The following is a 21,768-nucleotide window of genomic DNA, read 5'->3' as shown; positions in this document are numbered from 1 at the left end:
GACAAACACGTATACAAAAACGAAAAAAATAAAAAAGGAAAAAGAAAACACACAAACAAATTTTTGGACCATGGCCAACACAAATGCCCAAACACCCAAACAAGTTAGGCACCTCGGCACTTAAGTTGGTCATGCTTTCGTCCCTCCAGATGATAGCGGCCATGTAAATCGGGTCAGGGTGACACAACACACTCTTCTGTTCAACAGCAGGGCCTGACCGCTTTCACTGGTTTACCCCTGCCGCATCATACAGTTGCCCCAGACATCCCTTAGAACACGTCCAAACATCCCACTATCCTTTTACAACACCTCTCCACTCATTCCCATCACCAACAAGAGAATAAAAAAATAAATAAAAAGATAAAAATTATTTGGATATATACATTTAATTCAAATGTATTAATTTGAAGACATGATTTGTGGGTGAAAAAGTTTAAATAGAGTTCGCGTTGTAAATTGTCAAACCTCCCTTTTCTCTCTTGTTTTGTGTTGTATGAATATTCTTGGCAAAAACATGGAGTCATTTCTCCTCTAGAAGGGCATCATAAGTGTTTCCAGACGACACGGCCGTGTTTTGTAATTAGAGCGCATACTTTGTGGAAAAGAGCAGCATGCTGTTTTCCTCCGCACCGCCGTGAAGAAAAAATAAGCCGCACCGTATTGAAAGCCTCAGAGTTTGAAATGTAAAAATAAAATATGCGGTTCATAGCCCGGAATTTACGTTAATAACTTGGTCTCTCTCCCATCCTCAGCCGTACAGGTGCACATCCTGAAAGCTGACAAAGCCGGCGAGTGGTGGAAGTTCACCGTCAACGTCATCTCCGTCTACAAGCAAGGCCACAGCCGCATCCGCCGCGGAGACCAGTTTTTGTGGGTCCGAGCCAAAGACGTGGCCTGCCAGTGTCCCAAGATCAAGCCCGGCAAAAAGTACTTGCTGCTGGGCAACGACGAGGACTCTCCCGGCCAGAGCGGCGGCGTAGTGGCGGACAAAGGAAGCCTGGTTATCCAGTGGAGGGACACGTGGGCACGCAGGCTAAGGAAGTTCCAACAGCGCGAGAAGAAAGGGAAGTGCAAAAAGCCATAGACACAGTGGGAGGGGGATTATGAGGAGAAAACAAGAAGAAGAGAAAAAAAACAGAAACAGAAGACTATAGACTGGCGACGTCGCTGCTTTTTTTCGGTAGCATGAAAAGAATCGTTTAGGAATTCTTCTCTAGTGAACTTTGGTTGAAGGAGCTCACCTTACAGGTTTGGTTTGACTTGTTTTTTTTAAACTTGGACACTCTTCTCTTGTGGATTTGCCCGTTTTGCACCTAGCTCTAGTTTATTATCAACCGCTAATTGTTGGTTTTACTTTCACAGACTCCCCAAAATTGTTTGGGTTTAACTTGCAAGAAAACCTCCCCAAAAAAGAAAACATTTTGTGACTGAAGTTTCTCTTCTGAATGGTTTTATGTTTTATTGTTGGCCGAAAATAATATTTTGCGCTCAAAATGAAAAAGCAAGATTACTTATCAATCAAAATACGGTTGATACAATTTTATGTCATTACTAGGGGTAATGCGCCAGAAATGTCAATTATCACGTTTGAGCTGGGCTTCTTTCTAACTGACTTTTTAAAAAATTATCCACCAGTCGTTGTTCTTTAAGTTTTTTTCTTTGTGGATTCTGTCCCACCTTCCCACCCATGCGCTAACAAGCTAGGCGGCGCAAATGGGGGACAGAATACATTGCGCGGATTCTAAACAGGTAAATAAAGGACAATGACGGGTGGACAGTTTAAAAAAAAAAAAACGCAGCCCTCTTCCTCCCTTCTCCTTACAAATAAAATATGAAAATTCTGGTTTGCTTCGGACTCTCAAATTTTGTTAATTTGTCGGGTTCGGGCTGGGCCAAGCTTTAATACACAGCCTGGATATTTTATTAGGCCCGATTTTACCTTTAGTCATCACCAACTATTCAGGATTAAACATATAGTAGCTCAAGAGTGCCAAAATTTTGTTACTTTTTCGTTTTATTAAAGTGGAAGCAACAGTTGTATCCATCCATATATAGTGTAAGTCTATGCGACTGAAAATCCACGTAACGCAACAGAAGGGACACAGCAATGGAGCCCAATTTTGGTGTGAGAGCAAAATCAAACAAAACGTGGTACTTACGTCTATTTTCCTAAAGATGTCACTACATGTGTAAAGGATTAATCCGGATTCCTCCAATCAGTGGTGAGTAAACATAAGGCAGTTCTTTGATTGGTGCACTACCACAAAATTCCGCAGTGTATGTAAAAATCCGCAGAACAAATGAACAGAAAAAAATCCACGGTCGGTTCTTTTTAACACAAAAGTCGAACCACGATATGGTGAAAGAAAACTATATTACATTAAATTTAATACATATCTAAAAAAGAAAAAACAGGTTTTTCTTTAGTTTAAATGAGTAAGACGAACAAAAACAACTGAATTATGTCCTTATAAAGAATTTCACCCTTATTTTTATCCAACATACTCTTAAAATAAATAAAAAGTCAAGAAAATGTTATATTATTTAATTTCAAGCCAAGTTTTTTCCGACAAATTACAGGTTTCAGATATAGTACAAGCATTTATTGTCACAGTATGACTTTGAATTTTAGGATAGTGTTTTATCTGTGCAACCATTAATCGCTTCACTTTTGAAATGAATGATGCGAAGACACAATATCATTAGCATTTACACATTTCTTTAACTGTTTAACATCCAACCTCAGTTCAGTGTTGTGTACGTACACAATTTAAACATCCACACTCAGTTTCCCCTCAAGCGTCGCTTTGTGTTCATACTAAGGATTGTAAATGTTGTTTAGTTGTCACATATAAAGCCCTGTTTTTTGCAATGTTGTTTTTACAATGTGTACTAATATATTATGGTTATTATATATATGAAAATATTTAATTACACAAGCCATTGTGGATTTTTCCCATCATTTTATTTGTTTCTTTTTTAAATGTGTTGTCATTGTTTAGATCGCTACAATTATTTGAAGAAGGAAATTATAACTACTGAACATAACAGGATAGAACTAAAGGCAAATTTTCAAATAAACTCATTACACTGAGAGAAGTGGTCGTTTTTGGTTTTCTACTCCTTCTACAGCAGAGGTGTTCAACTACAGCACGGGGAGGTATTTGTGGCCCCCCTTCAGAGGCCTATTGGATTTACATTTGACATGATTTATCCAAAACAAAAAACAAGTTTAAAAGTTTTACGATTGAAATAACACTGAAAAAAAACACATAACCTCCAAAACTCCATTTATCTTCAAAATACCGCAATGACTTCAATGTGGTACAATATTGATCCTCAAGTAACTGTATACGACCATATGAAAATTAGCTGTCGTGGAGATGTAAATATATGTAAAACATTGCTTAAGCAATACAGTATGAGAGCATGGATAAGAATAGTTTTGGATAATGGCCTGGGAATGATTCAAGAGAAAATCAGCCCCAAAGAACATGCTTATCTGTGTTCGAATCCTAACATTCCCTCGTCGGAGTCTTGCAGCAGCTCTTGCATCCACGCTAGCTACACGGGCCACACGGCGACCATGATGATCGCAATAAGCAGCAACACGATCACCACAAGCATACCTGAGGGAAAAAAAAAGGTTATTATTGAAGTAGACAAATCTAAAAGCTCAGGTACTACAAACACATATTGAAGAACCTCATGAGGCAGTGGCTTAATCTAAGGGACTAGAAATCCAATGGATTTTAACTATCTTGCATTGAGACCTAAATGACGATTGACCAAAATGAGTTTTGCAGGGCTGATACCAATTTTAGTTTTAAGAATATTTGGTGCATATATTCATTTGTAGTAAAAGCCTAAAAAATTGTGAAAGAAATTCTCAATAATCCATATGTGTTATGAATACAAATACAACTTGAATAGCTCGCTGAAACCTTTTACAGCAAATAAATTTAAATCACAACACAACAACTAACATAACTAATCTTTCCATGAAATGAAATAAAATTATGCACAGCAACAACTAATATAATGGTAAATAAAAACTTAAATTACCTCCTAATTTTTAAAAAATAAATAAATCAAAATGTCAATACAACAAACATGACCTAAAATAACTTCAAACAAAAAAATACATCGACATTTCAACGTAGCTGGCGAATTGAAAAGTGTGGACACTCCAGTTTTAGAGCCAGCTTGATGAAAAATGTTATGGTAACAGCTAATCACTCAGCCTTCTGCTTTAGTGTGCTTGTTATGCTCTCTCCCAATCACAAAACACATGCTTGATTGATGAACTAATGTTATGATGAGAGCTATTATATCAGTCTGCACCTAAATATGCTTCCCTAAAGCAAGTTAACTACGCTTTTAACGATATCACCTAATCACACACATGACATTTAAAATCTCAATATTATCAGCAGTCTTGGTTCAAAGGCATTTAGGGACTCAGGAGTTAGCAGAACTGCTGCTGATACTTTGCTCCAACGCTATTTTTCCTGCTTCAGTGGCTCAGCCCCCGGCGGCTTATCCAATCAGAAGGCACACGTTGGGTAGTGTGTGAGACAGAAGGCACTAGGAAAGAAAAGAAAGGCATCTGACCCTAAATAATCGACCAGTCGAATAAAAATGCAGATACCAACATCTGTTAAATTCTCTAAATATTGGCGTAGATAATCGGCCCACCAAATAATCAGTCGACCTCTAATGTTAATGCCAATAAACATTTGTGAAAAGAATAAACAGATGGACAAACCTATTTCTTTTTCGTAACGTGTTCACTGCCAGTCCGTTAAAAATTAATCTTTAACGTCTTCAGCTGTCAGCAGCAGCCAGTTGAAAACCGATCCTTTTCGTTTACAGGCATTGATGGCAGTGAATGGCGTAATTATTGAAGAATGTTTATCACTCTATCCTTCAACATTTACCTAACAAACTAGATGGATAGAGTAAAACATTCCTGAAGGTTTCAAAGACCTTTGTTTTTTCCCACTAAATTCTTGTTGATCTTATAAGAATTTGTATTCCTTTTTTTTTTCTCTCACCAAGCATAACCAGTGTTAGTCTCCTAAGGACATGCACAAATCACACGTGTCCCTACGTGACAATGTGATTGCAATGCTTCAGTTGGATAATTACTTGGGTGGAGTGTCCAAGAGTAATAAATACACAAAAAATGAATTTTGCAGAAGTCAAGTCATTGTGACGTCATTAATCACAAGGGGTCTCAAAGGGCTGCACAGACCACAGACTGTTATTACACCATCCCCTGATCTAAAACCTACATGTGGGCAAGGGAAAACTCAAAAACCTCAACATGAGGAAGATGAAGTAACCTTGAGAAGGGACAGCACATGAGGTAATCCGCCTTCCAGGATGATTAAGGCTGCAATAAATGATGCAATAAGGATAATAGTAGAATTATATTTTATCTCAAAAACAGTGGGAAAAGATTATGTTATTTTTTCATTAATACAAATAAGATAAGGAAAGACTGATATTCTACGTCTGTGTCACCAATGTTTCTGGGAGCTGGGAGCTACTTCTTTGTTAATGATTACAACATCCAGTGATCTGAAACCTGCCTGCGGGCAATAAAAAAACTTGAAAATCTCAGAATGAAGAAAATAAGAAACCTTGAGAAGGGGCCACACAAGAGGTAATCCCCCTTCCAGGATGACCAGGTTGCAATAGATGTCACATTGGGTAACTACACAAATCGAAGTCAACATCAACAAGAAACAAAGGTAATAATTCTAAATGCCAGTTAGAAATCATATGTACTGGTTTTTGTGAACAAGGCGTCCTACTTCCTGGTTTGAATTGTGTCCACCAAAACAAATTTTATAAGAAAGGGTATCGCTTCAGTGTCAAAGGTAAGATATCATCCTTTAATGCTAATAGTTGCAACAGGATATGTGTTCTTTAGGAGTATTGTAGTTGCATAAGAGTGCACACCTTTTTATATTCAAGCAGGGGTTTACAATGATTTTTAAAGGTCAGAGCTACTTATTTGGTAATGATCAGTATGAAGGGCTACCAATTTGATGCACATTTCTAAGATAACAAGTGGTCAGGTTATTATGGTATGACCACGTTACTATTATGTTACTACTGGTATGTAATGATTACAAGTAGGGTTAAAAATGGCTCAATCAACCACTATAACATCTGCCTTGTCTGGGTTCATTTAAAAATGATTTTAGAAGAATTGATCATACATTTAAAGACACTGATCATGTGAATCATTTCTCGTACCAGTAAGAAATCCACTTTCCTCTGAAATCACAATGGCCTATCACTGGTGAACTGTTTTCAGAAATGGTCCACAAGCGACTTAGGTGTTCTAAGGAGGCTATGGGCAGACACCACATTGCTGTCCGCTTATGTACATACTATGGATTATCATTCATTTAATACAGGTCAATGTATGCATAAATTATTAACCGGATGGCTCTCCTTCATTATTTTGGATTCCAAACAGACCATTCTGTATGGTATGACTAAACCCTTAAAGTTATCCGTCCATAAAAATGAAATGAAATGATCTGCATTTCTATAGCGCTTTTCAAGTCAAAGACTTCCCAAAGCGCTTTACAATGTGCTCCACATTTCCCAATAGCGGCCATGCAGCCATGTAAGGCGCTAACCTGCTTATTGGGGGTATTAGGGGTTCAGTGTCTTACCCAAGGACACTTCGACATGTAACACAGACGAGCCGGGATTCGAACTGGGTAAACGGTTTTAAAAAAATGTATGGCTATTGCTAAACCCCCTTGAACAGTTAGAAGTTGAAATAGTAATACTGTTGACTTTCTTTGAACGAATGCAGTTCATGAGAAGGAATAAGTCACAAGTACATAGTCATTACTGCATGAAGAACTATGTGGCAAGAATGAGAAATGAGTTTGAATGCATTAGTCTGTTGGAGAAATAAATCCTTTACAGCGAGACAGGAGTTCTCTGGTGCTGAGACATCACGACCTGGCAAAATCAGTAGTGCTTAAGCACTTCCCTTCTCTACGGTTGCTAATCCACATTTAGTGTAGTACCACTTTGTAATCCTGAACGTGGCTTGCATTTCAAGTAGAGTTCTGGTATTTGTACTGGAAAGCAATTTAATGTACTTGGTAAAATGCTTAGGAAGAAAATACTGACTACACCAAGTAGTCAATTATAGAAACGTCAACTATGGCTGCCTTATAAGATCTAAAAGCCTGAGTTCAAACTAGAACGACAGGAGACAAACAATTTTGAGTTTTCTGTCTCTGTAGCGGCAGAGCCAAAACAGATATAGTTTCTGTGAAAGGCACCTTCCACATTTGTAACTCGTAACCTCTATTTATTTTAAATTATACACTTTTTTATGACTCAATATACCAATCATGTAGAGCTGGAAATATGTTATGGGATTCAATGATAGTGATTTTCTCGAAGAGCTGGATTAAAGTGATTGCTTATCTTTGCTTTTTCAGCAAGACAATTATTTAGAAAAAAAAAACTTTTTTAGTTGTATGAAATTCTACCCATAGTTTAGATCTCGGGGTGTCAGTATACGGCCGACTTCCGGGACACGACATCCCTACATTACGACGTTTCCACTTTATATTGTAGACATTTTTTTTCAGCCCCTTATTACGGCATTTTACCCACCATACGACATCAAGAGCAAATTATTTTCCATGCCTAAAATTTACGAAATAGAAACTTGTCTTATGTCTCTAAGATGCCTGTCTGCTATTGGTTGACCATCCGATGAAATCCTGTTCTGCTATTGGTTTGTATCACAGCATTTTGAAAATACAAACATTCTATTGGCTGAACTACGTCCCACAATGCCCATCTTTTATTCAGTTCAGAATCTTGAATGCTTTGTAAAGACATTGCGAGTCTTTGATACAATATTTTTGTACTCCATTTTTTTGTCAAGGCTTGCAGTAAGTGAGAAGAAAAAACATGATGACCATGGAAACAAAGCCTATTTAATCATATGCACGTATATTACATATAGGTAGTATATGTAGTATATACTTTTTTGTTATTTTAATGTTTACTGTATAGCTGGGGTAAAGGGTGTTAAATAAGGAAATAGCTAATTACTATAGGTTTCTCCCCTGCGCTATACGGCTATTTCGCTTTGTGATCTCCACCTCAGAACAGAATAATGTCGTATCCCTTTATTTTACAAAAGGCTTTATTGTACTCCTGTAACCACAAACAACGCAATATGTATTTTGCATTCATATAACCCTTTTGTGGTCTGAAAATGTATTTTAACAAATAATCGGTCATCCCCGCCTGCACCTTGCAATATTAAGCAATGCGACATTACTATTTTGTTTTGCTATGACACCAGGACACTTCTTCCATCCCATTTCAGTTCTCGTTTTAGTTATAGACAATATAATATCCAGGCAAGATTGTCTCTCTCTTTGGCGACAGTCTCATCAATGTGTTTTTATAAAATGGCCCTGTGGCTCTCCAGGGTGGTCGTCTCATTGATCATTTAATTCACGCGTTGCTGCCACATCCGACTTGTAATCTTTCTGGCATGCAAATTTTAGCGCGAGTCACCAATGGAAAATTGAATAGCCAAGAGGAGCTTGTTTAGCTTAGTCAGAGACATAAAATGATGGTCCAAAAAGAAGCAGGTCCCCTGTGGCTCAATATCTGGATTCTATTAAAGTCAAGGAGTCATTGTAATTTAACGGTACACACCTCAGCCATCAATGATACTCTTGTTGTGACTTTGATTGCTGACAGATGTTGGAATAATTCCGAACGACTTTTTCTGCAAAAGGGGCTTGCAAATTATTATTAAAAACAAACTACAATCTTGATGTCTTCAACAATAGTATTGTCAAGCCATTAGACCTCCACTTTGTCCAAAAGTGTTATTTTCTCCAATAAATTATTCGAAAATACTTTGTCTGTATTCCCCTTTATGGATAAAATGACTAATTAGGCTGCCGGGTGGGAACGAAGAAACAGCAAGTTGAGGAATGAGAAAAATGTAAACATGAAGTGAAAGGCTGGGCAAAATACCAGCCGCGTGCGTGTAACAATGAACGACTTGAGCCCATAACGAGACATTTGACAGCATACACCCCAGCTCAAGGAGATGGTGGAAAGTATGAGAGTATGATTGTGCCAACTGTGTTGTATGGTGCAGAGACTTGGAGCCTGAATGCAGATTTGAGAAGGAAATTAAATGTTTTGAGGAGTATGTTAGGAGTGACAAGATTGGATAGATTGAGAAATGAAATTGTGAGAGACAGAACTGGAGTAGTAGTGGAACTGAGCAAGCATGTGGATGAGAGAGTACTGGGTTGGTTTGGACACATGGAGAGGATGGATGAGGAGCGAATGTTGATTAGCATGGAAGGAGACTATAAGGAAGGCCGCTATGGATTTGGATGGATTGTTATGAGTGCACTGCAGGAAAGATGTTTAAATGTAGTGGAAGCTACAGCTCGTGTATGGTGCAAAGACTTGGAGCCTGAATGCAGATTTGAGAAAAAACATATATGGCTTGAAGAGTATGTTAGGGGTGACAAGATTGGATGGATTGAGAAGTGAAATTGTGAGGGACAGAACTGGAGTAGTAGTGGAACTGAGCAAGCGTGTGGATAAGAGGTTACTCGGTTGGTTTGGACACATGGAGAGGATGGATGAGGAGCGAATGTTGAATAGCATGGAAGGAGACTAAAAGGAAGGCTGCTACGGACGTGGATGGATTGTGTTATGAGTGCACTGCAGGAAAGAGGTTTAAATGTAGTGGAAGCTACAGCTCTTGTATGGTGCAGAGACTTGGAGCCTGAATGCAGATTTGAGAGAGAAAATAAATGGCTTGAGGAGTATGTTAGGGGTGACAAGATTGGATAGATTGAGAAATGAAATTGTGAGGGAAAGAACTGGAGTAGTAGTTGAACTGAGCAAGCGTGTGGATAAGAGAGTACTAGGTTGGTTTGGACACATGGAGAGGAGTAAATGTTGAAGAGGATATACAGAGCAGAAGTAAATGGAAGGGGACCAAGAGGAAGACTGTGATTGACGTGGATGAATGGTGTTATGAGTGCACTGCAGGAAAGAGGTCTAAATATAGTGGAAGCTAGAGCTCTTGTTGGTTATCGGAATGAGTGGAGAGGTGTTGTACAAGGATAGTGGGATGTTTGGACATGTTCTAAGGGATGGGCTGGGCAGCTGTATGATACGGCAGGGGTAAACCAGTGAAAGCTGTCGGGCCCTGCTGTTGGACAGAAGAGTGTGTTGTGTCACCCTGACCCGAGTGACATGGCCGCTTTCTTGTTCCCATTTCATCTGGAGGGAAGAAAGCATTCAATTGTTTGGGTGTTTGGGCATTTGGGTTGGCCATGGTCAAATAGTTTGTGTTTTTCCTTTGTTTTTGTGTATGTGTTTGTCTTGCTGTCGGTCACCCATCTCAAGGGATATGACCAGGGTCGATAGATAGATAGAAGTTGACTCAAACCAATATTTATATAGGGCTGACGTGAATTTCCAATATTGACGCCAATAAAAAAAGAAGTCGATTAGCTTTATGCTGACCTGACAGATGGACGAGAAGAACTAGATTTAATTTTTTCTGTCGGCATTATTATGTGTTTTGGAATAAATATTTTACACGGTTGGATTTATTGGACTCTCATGGATGTAACGAGACTATGTTTGCAGAGAATCGTGTCATGAGCTGACTACCAGGGGACATTATTGGTTTGAGCTTTGCCGGCCTTTTAGTTTTCAAGTATCTTGTTGCAGACTGATCGAGGATATTTCTGTGTTGTGTACATTTTGAAATGGTCATCATATCTTGAATCTCACATTTAAAGTTTCCAAAGATATGTGGCATGACATATTTCAGTGACTGGTGACATGACAGTCTGACGGCACAAACGTTAAGTGATTAAAACAAATTGCTCCATAAATTATCTAAAATAAAAGTTATCAGGCTGAACTTTCGTCTGATATTTAACTCAATATTTATATTAAAAAAAAAACGCTGGAATTGACCTTGCCCTATATCACGTGAGAAAAATGTCAATATTACAGATGAGGGGCACCGAAAGATATTTGAAGTATGCCGTCAAAACTTGACGTCGCTAAGTCGGCTGAAACATAACACAAAACGCAGGCGTTGGATGAGAGGCGGTTACAAAAATAAATAAAGACTTAAAGCGAAGGAATTATAAACACACTGCAATTGAGGAGGAGGGAAAAGCCCGACAAAAAAATATGCGGCAAGTCGTCGTTTGAGCTCGACACAAAGACAAGTGCCAAACAAGTGAGGAGACGAGCAACAGGATGACAGCGGAAAGAGGAAAAAATGTGATGTCGAAGATATGAGAATGTTTCCATTTGCGAAGAAGATCAAACGCACAGCAACGTACACAAACATGGATACACAAAAATTGTGAGGTAGAGGTGTTAAAATGTATGACACAACAGGGATAAAGGGGAAGCGGAGTGGCAGTTGTGGCATTTTCAAATAAGCTTGCACTTGGGAACTATGGGGACATGGCAAACACAATCAAAAATGTTGGGGGCAAAACCTTTCAAGCTTCTGCTAATGCACGTTTCACAGTGCCCTGTTTAGGTGTAGCATGCACCCCAGGGGGCAGTGACGCTTCATAGGACAATGACATACAAACTAATGTCAGATGCCGTTAATCACGGGTGAAAAAATGCAATGAAAAACTAGTGTTGGTGTCATTTTCAAGCAGACTTTCTGTGAAAAATGGCAATAATTGTAAGCATTTACAAGCACTTATGCCAATATTTAGGGCGCTTTTAAATCCTTAAACACACAACATTAAAACTAAAATATTTTCAAGAATTTCAAGCACACAGTAGATGTATTGGCTTGAGCCAAAAAGCAGCAAATTCCCTCTGAGAAAATGTTGACCAGTATTTTTGCCACTGAAAACATTAGTTATCCTTTTGGAAAGCTGGGATGCAAATTAAATTTTATATTCACATGCGGGTTACATTGTAACAAAACATTGTTCTACTGGCAGGTATTGTTCCTAGTCTTAAGAATTATCTTATTTTACAAAAATAATAGTTTAAAAAAAGAAGATAAATATTGGTTAAAATGGGGACAAATTATCTGTGTAATTATTGCAGGATTGTTTTAAATGATCCTCAAAATAATCCTATTATAAAATCAGAATTCTATTTTTTGAAATTCAAATAGTAATCTTTTTAATTCACTTGTTAATAAATGAATTAGGAAACATATTTGCATTATTATAGCAGGATTATGTATTCTATTTTTCCTAAAAACATCATCAAATTAATTGTATTATGATTACATATTAGATTACATCATATATTCATTTCTTGTTGAAAAGATAATGTTTCTTATTAGTCTTATTGAAAAAAAATCAAACACCTAAAATATTGAAAAAAAAAGATCCGATAATAATTACTATTTTACTACCAAAATAATTATCAAATAAACTAAATACAACATGGGTTCTCATTTTAAAAAATATAATTGTAATTACTTGTAAATAAGAAACAAATTATATGGAAAAAAACCAACCTGCATAAGTGTAGCAGAATAATTGTTTTTTAAAAAAATTTTTTACCAACGGAATCTCAAAATATATTTTTTATTAGTCTGCATTATAATTAAAGGATTAATTTTAAGTTATTTTACTAAAATGATTTTCAAAAAAGTTATAGTATTTTTATAATATGACATAAATATTAGTTTTCTTATTTAAAAATGAATTATTGTACCTGTTCGTAAATCGAGCAAAATCATCAGCATTGTTCGTAAGTTGAATTTGTTCGTAAGTTGCTTCGGTGCTTTATTTTGTATGGAATGTATGTTTAAGGTTTATTTAAGTACGTTTAAGGCTTGCGTAAGTCACCTGTATTGTTTTGTACTAAAAAATTAAACATTTCATAAAATAAAATGCTCTATAAATATAAATAAAGTCAAGTTTAACTTACTTTTGGAAAATCAGCTTCACGAGTTTGGGCGCCTTCCTACTCTAAGGTAGGAAGTGGCCGAAAAAAAAGCGATCCAACCATTTTCTCAACCGCATCAAGCTTTCTTATTCCACTTTAATTTCAACAAAAACTGCAATTTGTGCAAGGGTCGTTATCATGATTTATCAACATCTGGCCATACTCTCACATGAGCACTTAATGTTGCCCACAAATATATAACTGGTTTATAAGATTTTTTATAACAAAGCAACTCACCGCAAGAAGCAGACTTTTTCTCAACTAGCTGCACCCGTCTCGTCTCGTTGCGAATGCGTCCGTCCGTCTTATCCACGAGGTGTGCAAGATCGTCAATGATTTCTAGACAGCAAAAAAAGAAACATCTGATGAAGACATTTTTTTGCCTATTAGTATCATAGCGAATTTACAAAAACATTTTTATTTTTGTAAAGAATGCAATTAATGAGCAGTGTTGTTTTTTTATGACTTCTAGAGAGTTTCAATATGAGGTTCTCATAAGGATGAAATGTGGATGCTTATGCAAGACCATAGTATCTGGAAATCTCAGGATAATGCAAACAATGCACAACAACTTCATGGGTGAAGTCATTTTTGAGGCTTATTTTTGTCAGGGAGAAGCTGGCATGCGCTTTGTTGGAATTGATACATTTGCACCGCATACCATTGCAATTAGTCAAGTTTTGGAGCTCACCAGGTTCATAATTTTGGCTTTGCAATGACATCTAAATCTGCTGAGGGATTTGCAACCATGCTGAATTACTGTTGGCAAGTCTTGGTTTGTAAAAACATAATTCTATATTTCCTATTGTAACATATTTGTTAGTGCGTGACAGCTATTGGATCTGGTATGCGACAAAGAGAGCCCTGTTTTATGAAAGTGTTGTTTTTTTAAATATGACTGCGGCTAAAACCTGAGAGTTATGTATGTGCATGTGCATACATGCTCTTACCATGCCCATAAAAGTGTAACTAGCAGAAATTAACTCTTTAAGTGCAATAACTTCTGCACCCTTTGGTGCCAATGACGTAAAAAAAACATTTTTTTTGTTCATTAAAAAAGTACAAATACAGACGCTACCCTACTTACGAAAAATGGTGGATACGAACATCTTTTTTTCGGGATGTCGAAAAATATCCGGACATTGCTGTAAGTTAGATTTTGTACTGTGTGCAGCTTTTTTCTGCGTACAGGACAGTACTGTAGTGTTTCTTTCCACCACTACCGGCGTGTGGTGCTGCTGTGAGAGGTCACCCAGCATCCAGCCCGAACAAGAAATCTGTTTTCTCTTCCTAGTTAATGTTTAAACATACTGTACTGTATCTCCAAAATGCTACGAACTTCAACATTTTTTTGTTTAATATCTTGTGCATCCATTCAATATGGTTGGTGTAAAGTGTAGAGAAGAGGCAAGCCATTTCTTTTGAAATTGAAAGTGGAATAAGAAAGCTTGATGTGGTTGAGAAAATGGCCGGAACGCTTTTTTTATCTACTCTCTACCACAGAGGAGGACCTCTTGAAGCCCATCTTCCAAAAGTAAGTTAAACTGAACTTTATTTATCTTTATAGAGCATATTATTTTATGAGATGTTTATTTTTTTAGTTTAAAACAATATAGGTTACTTATACAAGCCTTAAACATACTTATATAAACCTTAAACATACAAAATATAGCATTGAACCAATTTACGAACAAATTCATCTTACGAACGATTGTCCGGATTGTCTCGTTCCAAAGTAGAGCAGCGTCTGTATAAGTAAAGTTTTTGCCCAGCTCCTCAGAGTGTGAGCAGGCTCTAGTAATGATTTTTCTATAATAAATAACTTCAAAAAACAGGACTAGCTGTAATCTTGGTTTAAAACAAAGCGGATTTCCTGTTTCCAAGGAACTAGAGCTGGCTGACTAGTGTACAATTATGCGATAATCGAAGTACATCTTTCCTGTGATGTTTGTCTTGATTTATCGCAGATAAAATGTTTGGACATTTGAGATGCCATGAATGCAAATAATAATAATATTATTAATAATAATAATAAAGATCTACATTTTTGCAATTTCCATGTATCAAATACATCCTTACACAAAAAAATGTTTGTATAACCGTTTTTTTTTCCCAACGGAAAGGAACAATTTTTGAAAAATGCACCTGTATTAAATAATAGTTTACTCATGAGTAGTAAAAGATGCATTTCTTTTATGGTAAAAGAAGAGAATGGGATCGTTGATTTGTATAACAAGAGCATCTTCGGGTTAAAAATGAGTTAAATGTTTAAAAAATGGCTAGCACCTAGCACTCTAAATTTAGAAATACTCCTGGCTCTATATGCGTTGAAAACAATATGCTAAAACTATTGAGAGTAGCTATTTTCTAAGAATGCCAAATAATTTATTTCAACCATTTGGTATTTTCTTGTCTGTACAACAAGGCATTTGACTGACTCCAGATTACAGTAGTTTGAGAGCACAGATTCCAAATTAAACCCAAACCATTGGATTTCATTTATGCCCTGCCATTCTGGTCACAGCCTTCCAAAATATCGAATTGACCCTTGACCAGAACAGATAAAACCATAAAATCCATTCATGCTGGTCATGGCCTAAAAAAAGAAAAATGACATACATGCATGCTATGATTAAATTCAGCTTCGTGTAGTATGCCTTGTAGCTTTTATGTCTTTCTGACCATGTGCGTGAAATGGGTTGCTGTGTTACACGCTGTCATGCACCAAAAAAAATACAATGAAGAAAACCAGTTTTCCCAACATCTGGCGTTGTGAAGCGCTTGGACACATGTGGTGAGATTAGTCTCACTGTTGGACATCGACCCCCTACCACACTGGCAGCCTCCCTCAGCTGAGACATTCGGGGAGGTCTTTGAATTTGTTATCCATCGTATTACTCGGGGAGTAGTAGGTGAGTGACAATAAGACTCTTGTTTTTGTTCATACTAAAATGAAATACAATTCTAAATTTCAACGTTCAGATAAATCAGAGCAGATTTGATTTGTGAGGACTTGGGAGGATGAGGGGTGATCTTGGCCAACTCCTAATTTCAGGCTTAAAATCTTACCTCTAATTGGTAGGAACATTTAAGTTTATTACAAAATATTGGTTGGGGCAGAATAGGAATTGCTCAATAGTGGTGGACACACATTCCCTCCATCCATGCAAAAATGACGCCCTTGCATCAGAGCATATCAGAGGAGCAACAAAATATTGAATCGTTGATTAATCACTTAATGAAATAAAGACTTTCTTCATCTTAATCCCTGTGTATGAAAACAGAAATTGTGTTTAATTGACATGATCATTTACATTAAGATAATCGTAAATAATTCTTAAAACCTAGAATTATTCTTGACATTTTCACATTTGTGATTGGGCATTTGTAATATAGCATCCAGGTGAACAGCATTATAGATTACTTCGAAAACAAATCAAATTTACCCAATTGTGACATGATGTTTGTCACGACGTGAGCAAAATATATCTATTTAGATTGAGCACAAAGGCAGAACATGTTCTACGATGGAATCCAATTGATCGTGTCCAAGTCATGATGCAGAGCTGAAATTTGGATAATGGTGATTTTTAGAGACATGTAAAACAATTAATCGACTATTGTAATAGCTGAGATTTATTTTGATATTCAATGTGTTGTTGATTAAACGATTGCCAACATGAGCGCTTTAGACTACTGTTTTTCGCCCCTTAAAACGTCTACTGCTTCTAAAAAAAATCTGCTTTTTCTGATTCCCCCCAAAAAATCTCTTGACTCAAAACTAGTATTTTAGTCAACAGCTGCTTTATTTTGAAGCGAAAGTGTTAGTGTATTCTACCGCCTTTAACGATCGCATTTGATTTCCGTTTACGTAAAAATTTGTTTTGTTTTAAATTCTGGAGACAGACTGTTTTGTGCACGAGAAACGCAGTTTACAAGAAACTCCACTGATCATGCATGGTATTGTCAGACACTTTAAAGCTATATTCGTCTTATATATTTGAATAATAAAAACCCCAACATGGATGGATCTGATTTACTGGTTGCCATTGAATAATTGTACCCCTTGTGTAGAGAACTTCTATTTGAAACTGAAACCGACTGTGTGGGTTGCGTGTGAAGAGTTTCACCTACGTTGAGCCCAAGATCTGAAAATGCACATGACAGACAACACAACCTACAGTCCGATGATGGACGACTTAGTGAAAGTTGAACCTCTCTCGGACTCACGGGACACTTCAAAGAAGAGCCCAAAGAAAATGTTCCGCACATACTGTAAGGGATCGTAACATGTGCAACCAAATTGTAGTGCTTTTATCAAAATATTTTGGGAAAACATGAACTTAACAGTATTACTGTTAGGGATAATATTTTCGTAATAGGTTAAAACTGAAGTGATCAGTAAGAGAGGCAAATGTAGTTTTAGAATTTATTCACTGCGCAGTGGGTAGACTAATACAAAAGTCTCACACGTTTCCCGCGCTGCAGCCGGGTTTTGTTCAAAAGCGTGCACATGCGCAGAAAGTATCAATGACGTCACACATACGTCTACGGTTCAAAGTTCGCACATGCGTAGGAATAACCAAGGACGTCATATATGTCTTTCGGTTCAAAAATAGTACAAAATAGTAGAAAACGAGTTGTAATTTAAGTCAAGCTCATCAGGATTATTTGTAACATAGAAGACAGAGAAATACACAATTAACTAAATATGATCAGCTTTTACAATTACAACTTCCAAAATGTACATTTTAAGCATGTATGAAGGTTTTTTTCCCAACCCACGGAATCCAGATGCCACCAAACAATATAAGCATGATGAGAATGAGGGTGGCAGCGGCGGTACAGACGAGGGCGGCCCCACCCACTCACTGGCACTAACTCAGACACCAGATGCCATTGCACTTCATCAATACTAGCGCACTTCATTAGCAACGGCACACTGGAGAAGGTGATGAATTAAGTAGGAGGTTTAAAAAAAGTTTGGAATGGTCATCAAAGGGCGGAATGGCTATCACTTTGAATATCTACCTTGGTTGACTTGACGCTTTTTAACACAGTATTTACTCGATTTTCTTGGTAAACCACCGGTATTAGGTGGATTTCTGCGAATAAGAAATCATTACAGTAGACTTTATATGTACTACAGCATAACACAAGGAATTTGTTTAGTTGGGCACATTATTAGAATGTGCAGTTTCTCATTCTGAAAACTGTCATGCCGCAAAGCACTGTGGGACTTGTAGTACAAATTAATGTTACAAAAGCCTAATATGAATTGGTTGATTTTTCTGTGACATTTCTGCTTTTTTTCTGCCCACACGGCAAAAATGCTACAGTCTATATAAAGTGGATCCAACTGTTGTATCTATCCATATGCAGCATAAGTCTATATTTTTACAAGCAATGTAAAGCACATCTTGTATACAGACAGAACGCAGCAATTAAGCCCACTTTTGGTGTAAGAACAATCAAGCGCATTTTGATGATTTTTGGTGAGTAACATAATTGAAATCATTTTTTAAAAGGTGGTTTCTGTAACTTCAAAATATTGGACTGACTGATGCCATCTTCTGTTTGAAATCATAATTGCCGCCCCTTTTGTTGCACATGTGAACTTCTCGGACGCGCTCAAATATACTCTTCTTTGAGTTTGGGTTTTGGGTTGATTTTTGGACTGTATTTAAAACAGTCCTTTTCTTACTTTCACCATTTTCATCATAGAATAAAAGAAAACCGCCAGCATGTGCGTGAGATTACGACCCTCCAGTCTATGACACACATTTGAACTGGATAATAAATAAAAAAGAGGTAGGGAGCACTTAAATTCCAGAGTGGCACATGAGGTGTGTGTAATTACTGAACATCTCATTTGGGGGTGATTGCGTTCAACCAGCCAAAGGGCCAGAATAAATGTTTAGCCAACAGCACGGCTGAAACAACTTCCCATCCAGAGTGCAAACAGTTCAGTCCATTTGCCTGCGGACTGCATGAGAACCAACGAGAAGCAAGTAAACTGCAAAAATGTGACACAATGAGGTATGCGCTTTTCAAGAAATAATGAAGTAGTTGAAGCCAAATATACCACGTTAAAAAATATATGGGCATGAGGTCGCTTTATGTGATACTTAAATAAAACTTATAAGTCAAGTCATGTTTTTCGTATAGCCTTTAACCAGAAGAAGTCTCAAGGGGCTGCACAGACTACAGACTACTATCACACAACCCCTGATCTAAAATCTCCATGACGGCAAGGAAAAACTCAAAATTAGAATTAGTTTTTATTACTTTTTGTATAATACTTTTGGTAGTATTCGAGAAGCTTGGTCTGAATGTTAAGAATTGTTAGTTACAAAACCAATATCATATGCAACACATACTTCAGCCGATAATAAATAAAAAGTTGCTTACTCCTGATCATTGGACAATTCCAATTGATGTTAAAAAAGGTAATAGATATTCAACTGGGACACTTTAAGATGTATTTTAGCCGTAAAATAGATTGCAAAATCAAATAGTTTGAATCTTGTATACTTCTACAAAAATCCTGTCCCATTGTAAGGTAATCTTTTAAAATGAGTACAATTATCCGAATAATAAATTATGAAAACTATTTGTGATTTGCATTCCTTTGAAGTGTTTTCCCTTTTTTAAACTAGAAAAACTGTTGAAAAAATTAGCAACATAAAAAAGTCTTAATAAATATACCAAAAATAATACTTGAAATAAGCAGTTATCTGCCAATCAGACACAACTGCATTTATTTCTTTGAGACAAATAATCGAGGGTTACTTTGCAGGTTACCAAAAATAAATCCACTTTAGGAAAAAAGTTGGACGAATACTGGCTTAAAGGTAGCAGTATAATGTGAAGAATTATATCCTATAGATAACCTTAAAGGTGTCTATAACGAGAAGCATATCAGATTAAACACGCAAAATTATCAGATGGTATATAAAAGCATCACTTACTTTTTGCATGCCGGTACTTAAAAGCATGACACATAGTAACTAAAACGTGTCTGGCGGGAGTAAAGTCCTGCTATAATGTCTGCTGAAAGAAGTGTTACTTTGAAGGCTCACTGATTTTGATCGCTGAAGAAACCACTTCAGACAAATATCTTGCAGACGTAGGAACAATGGGCCAAGTATGTTATGTCTATGATATGTTCAGTTAATATGTGAGAAAATACAATTACGACACCTGAGGAAATACAATTTTAAAGGTGAAACATATTACTTAATAAGAGACTGAAATTAAAGTTAATAGTCCCAATTCCACTTATAGTTTCCAAAATGTTTTTCAAGGAACAACTCAAAGTACCGTATTTTCCGCACTATAAGGCGCACCTAAAATCCTTTATTTTTTTCAAAAGCTGACGATGCGCCTTATAATACAGTGTGCCTTATATATGGATCAATATTAAGTCGCAAAGTCTTGCAACTAAGGCAAGCAGCCGCCGACTAGATTTTCCCCCGAAGGCGAAGTAGTCCGCGGTGTATGCTGGGATTTATAGACCGGCGTTTCATTTCCTAACCAATGTGTCAATCATCATTTGAATCAGTCACTATAGGCTAAAGTTTTTCGGAGGTAAAGGGGGCGGATGATTTTTATCATTTACAGGCTCGCATAGGCTAAAGGGGCGAAACAAAGCCTGCAATTGGCCAAAAAAGATGATTGTGAATCACATGTTGGGTTGCACTACGGCATAGAGAAAACATGTTTTACTATTCTATATTTGTAAATATTTTACTCTCCTGGATTTACTACACTCACGGTCGTAAGAAGACCATGGTTACGTATCATTAATGAACGTGAAGGCTGCAAGAGAACTTAGGTGAGTTATGCGGCTTTATATTATAGTATTTGCTTCTTCGCAAGCTTTCGGAATGTTAAGGGGGTAATAAGTTTGACTTAACTATCTGACTGTTTTGTCGACGTTCCCATTGTAGCGCCTTATAATACGGTGCGCCTTATGTATGGAAAATATCGGACAAAAGACTATTTTTTGGGGGTGCGCCCTATAACCCGGTGCGCCTTATAGTGCGGAAAATACGGTAATAACAAAATGCAAGCATTAGAATTGGAAAAAACGAATCGCTACACTGCAACTCAAACTCAGGACTAGTATCCAACAAAAGGATAGTTTGGAGCCCCCACTATAAATATTAGTGTGTCCCAACTAAGTTTGATACAGATGCTACCTAAGTGCTAATTAGATAAGCAGGGCTAAAAATTCACACACCAATGTTTAAGACCGATTTACATCTGCCCTGCAGTTTTATTTGTTAGCTACTACCTTGTTTTATCTATGACAATGTGTGCACATCCCAATCAATACAATTCAAAAAATTATTTGATTAGGTTGAAATGTTATCGTGAAATATTTGATCAAAATTAAAGCGGAATGAAGGACTGCCGAGCACCGGGTAGGGAAGGAGATCGCCACCATTGTTGAACTGAAGCTTAAAGGAAGGAGAGTACAGTGCATCCGGAAAGTATTCACAGCGCTTCACTTTTTCCACATTTTGTTATGTTACAGCCTCATTCCATATTGCATTAATTTAATCTCTTATCTCAAAATTCTACACAAAATACTCCATTATGACAATATGAAAAAGTTTTTTTGTAACTTTTTTTTGAATTTATTAAAAATAGAAAACTAAGAAATCACATTTACATAAGTATTCACAGCCTTTGCTTAATACTTTGTTGATCCACCTTTAGCAGCAAATACAGCCTCAAGTCTTTTTGAATATG

The 21,768-nt window shown here is 37.0% G+C and overlaps 2 protein-coding genes across 2 annotated transcripts in view; one reads left to right on the top strand and one right to left on the bottom strand.

Annotated features, from left to right (window-relative positions):
- The window catches only part of LOC148360800 (netrin-1-like), a 66,605-nt gene extending 63,512 nt beyond the window's left edge, over positions 1–3,093 (top strand). The window contains exon 6 of the mRNA XM_088341701.1: positions 753–3,093. Coding sequence (XP_088197827.1) covers positions 753–1,084 — 332 coding nt within the window. The 3' untranslated portion in view covers positions 1,085–3,093. The remainder of the gene's footprint in view (positions 1–752) is intronic.
- The window catches only part of stx8 (syntaxin 8), a 40,303-nt gene continuing 21,478 nt past the window's right edge, over positions 2,944–21,768 (bottom strand). The window contains exons 7-8 of the mRNA XM_088341702.1: positions 13,246–13,347; positions 2,944–3,629 (exon numbers count right to left, since the gene is read on the bottom strand). Coding sequence (XP_088197828.1) covers positions 3,565–3,629; positions 13,246–13,347 — 167 coding nt within the window. The 3' untranslated portion in view covers positions 2,944–3,564. The remainder of the gene's footprint in view (positions 3,630–13,245; positions 13,348–21,768) is intronic.

Source organism: Urocampus carinirostris, chromosome 8 (genome assembly GCF_059441175.1).
Source record: "Urocampus carinirostris isolate Australia breed hairy pipefish chromosome 8, RoL_Ucar_1.0, whole genome shotgun sequence".
NCBI classification, from domain to species: Eukaryota; Metazoa; Chordata; class Actinopteri; order Syngnathiformes; family Syngnathidae; genus Urocampus; species Urocampus carinirostris.
This window is presented reverse-complemented; position numbering and strand designations above follow the sequence as displayed.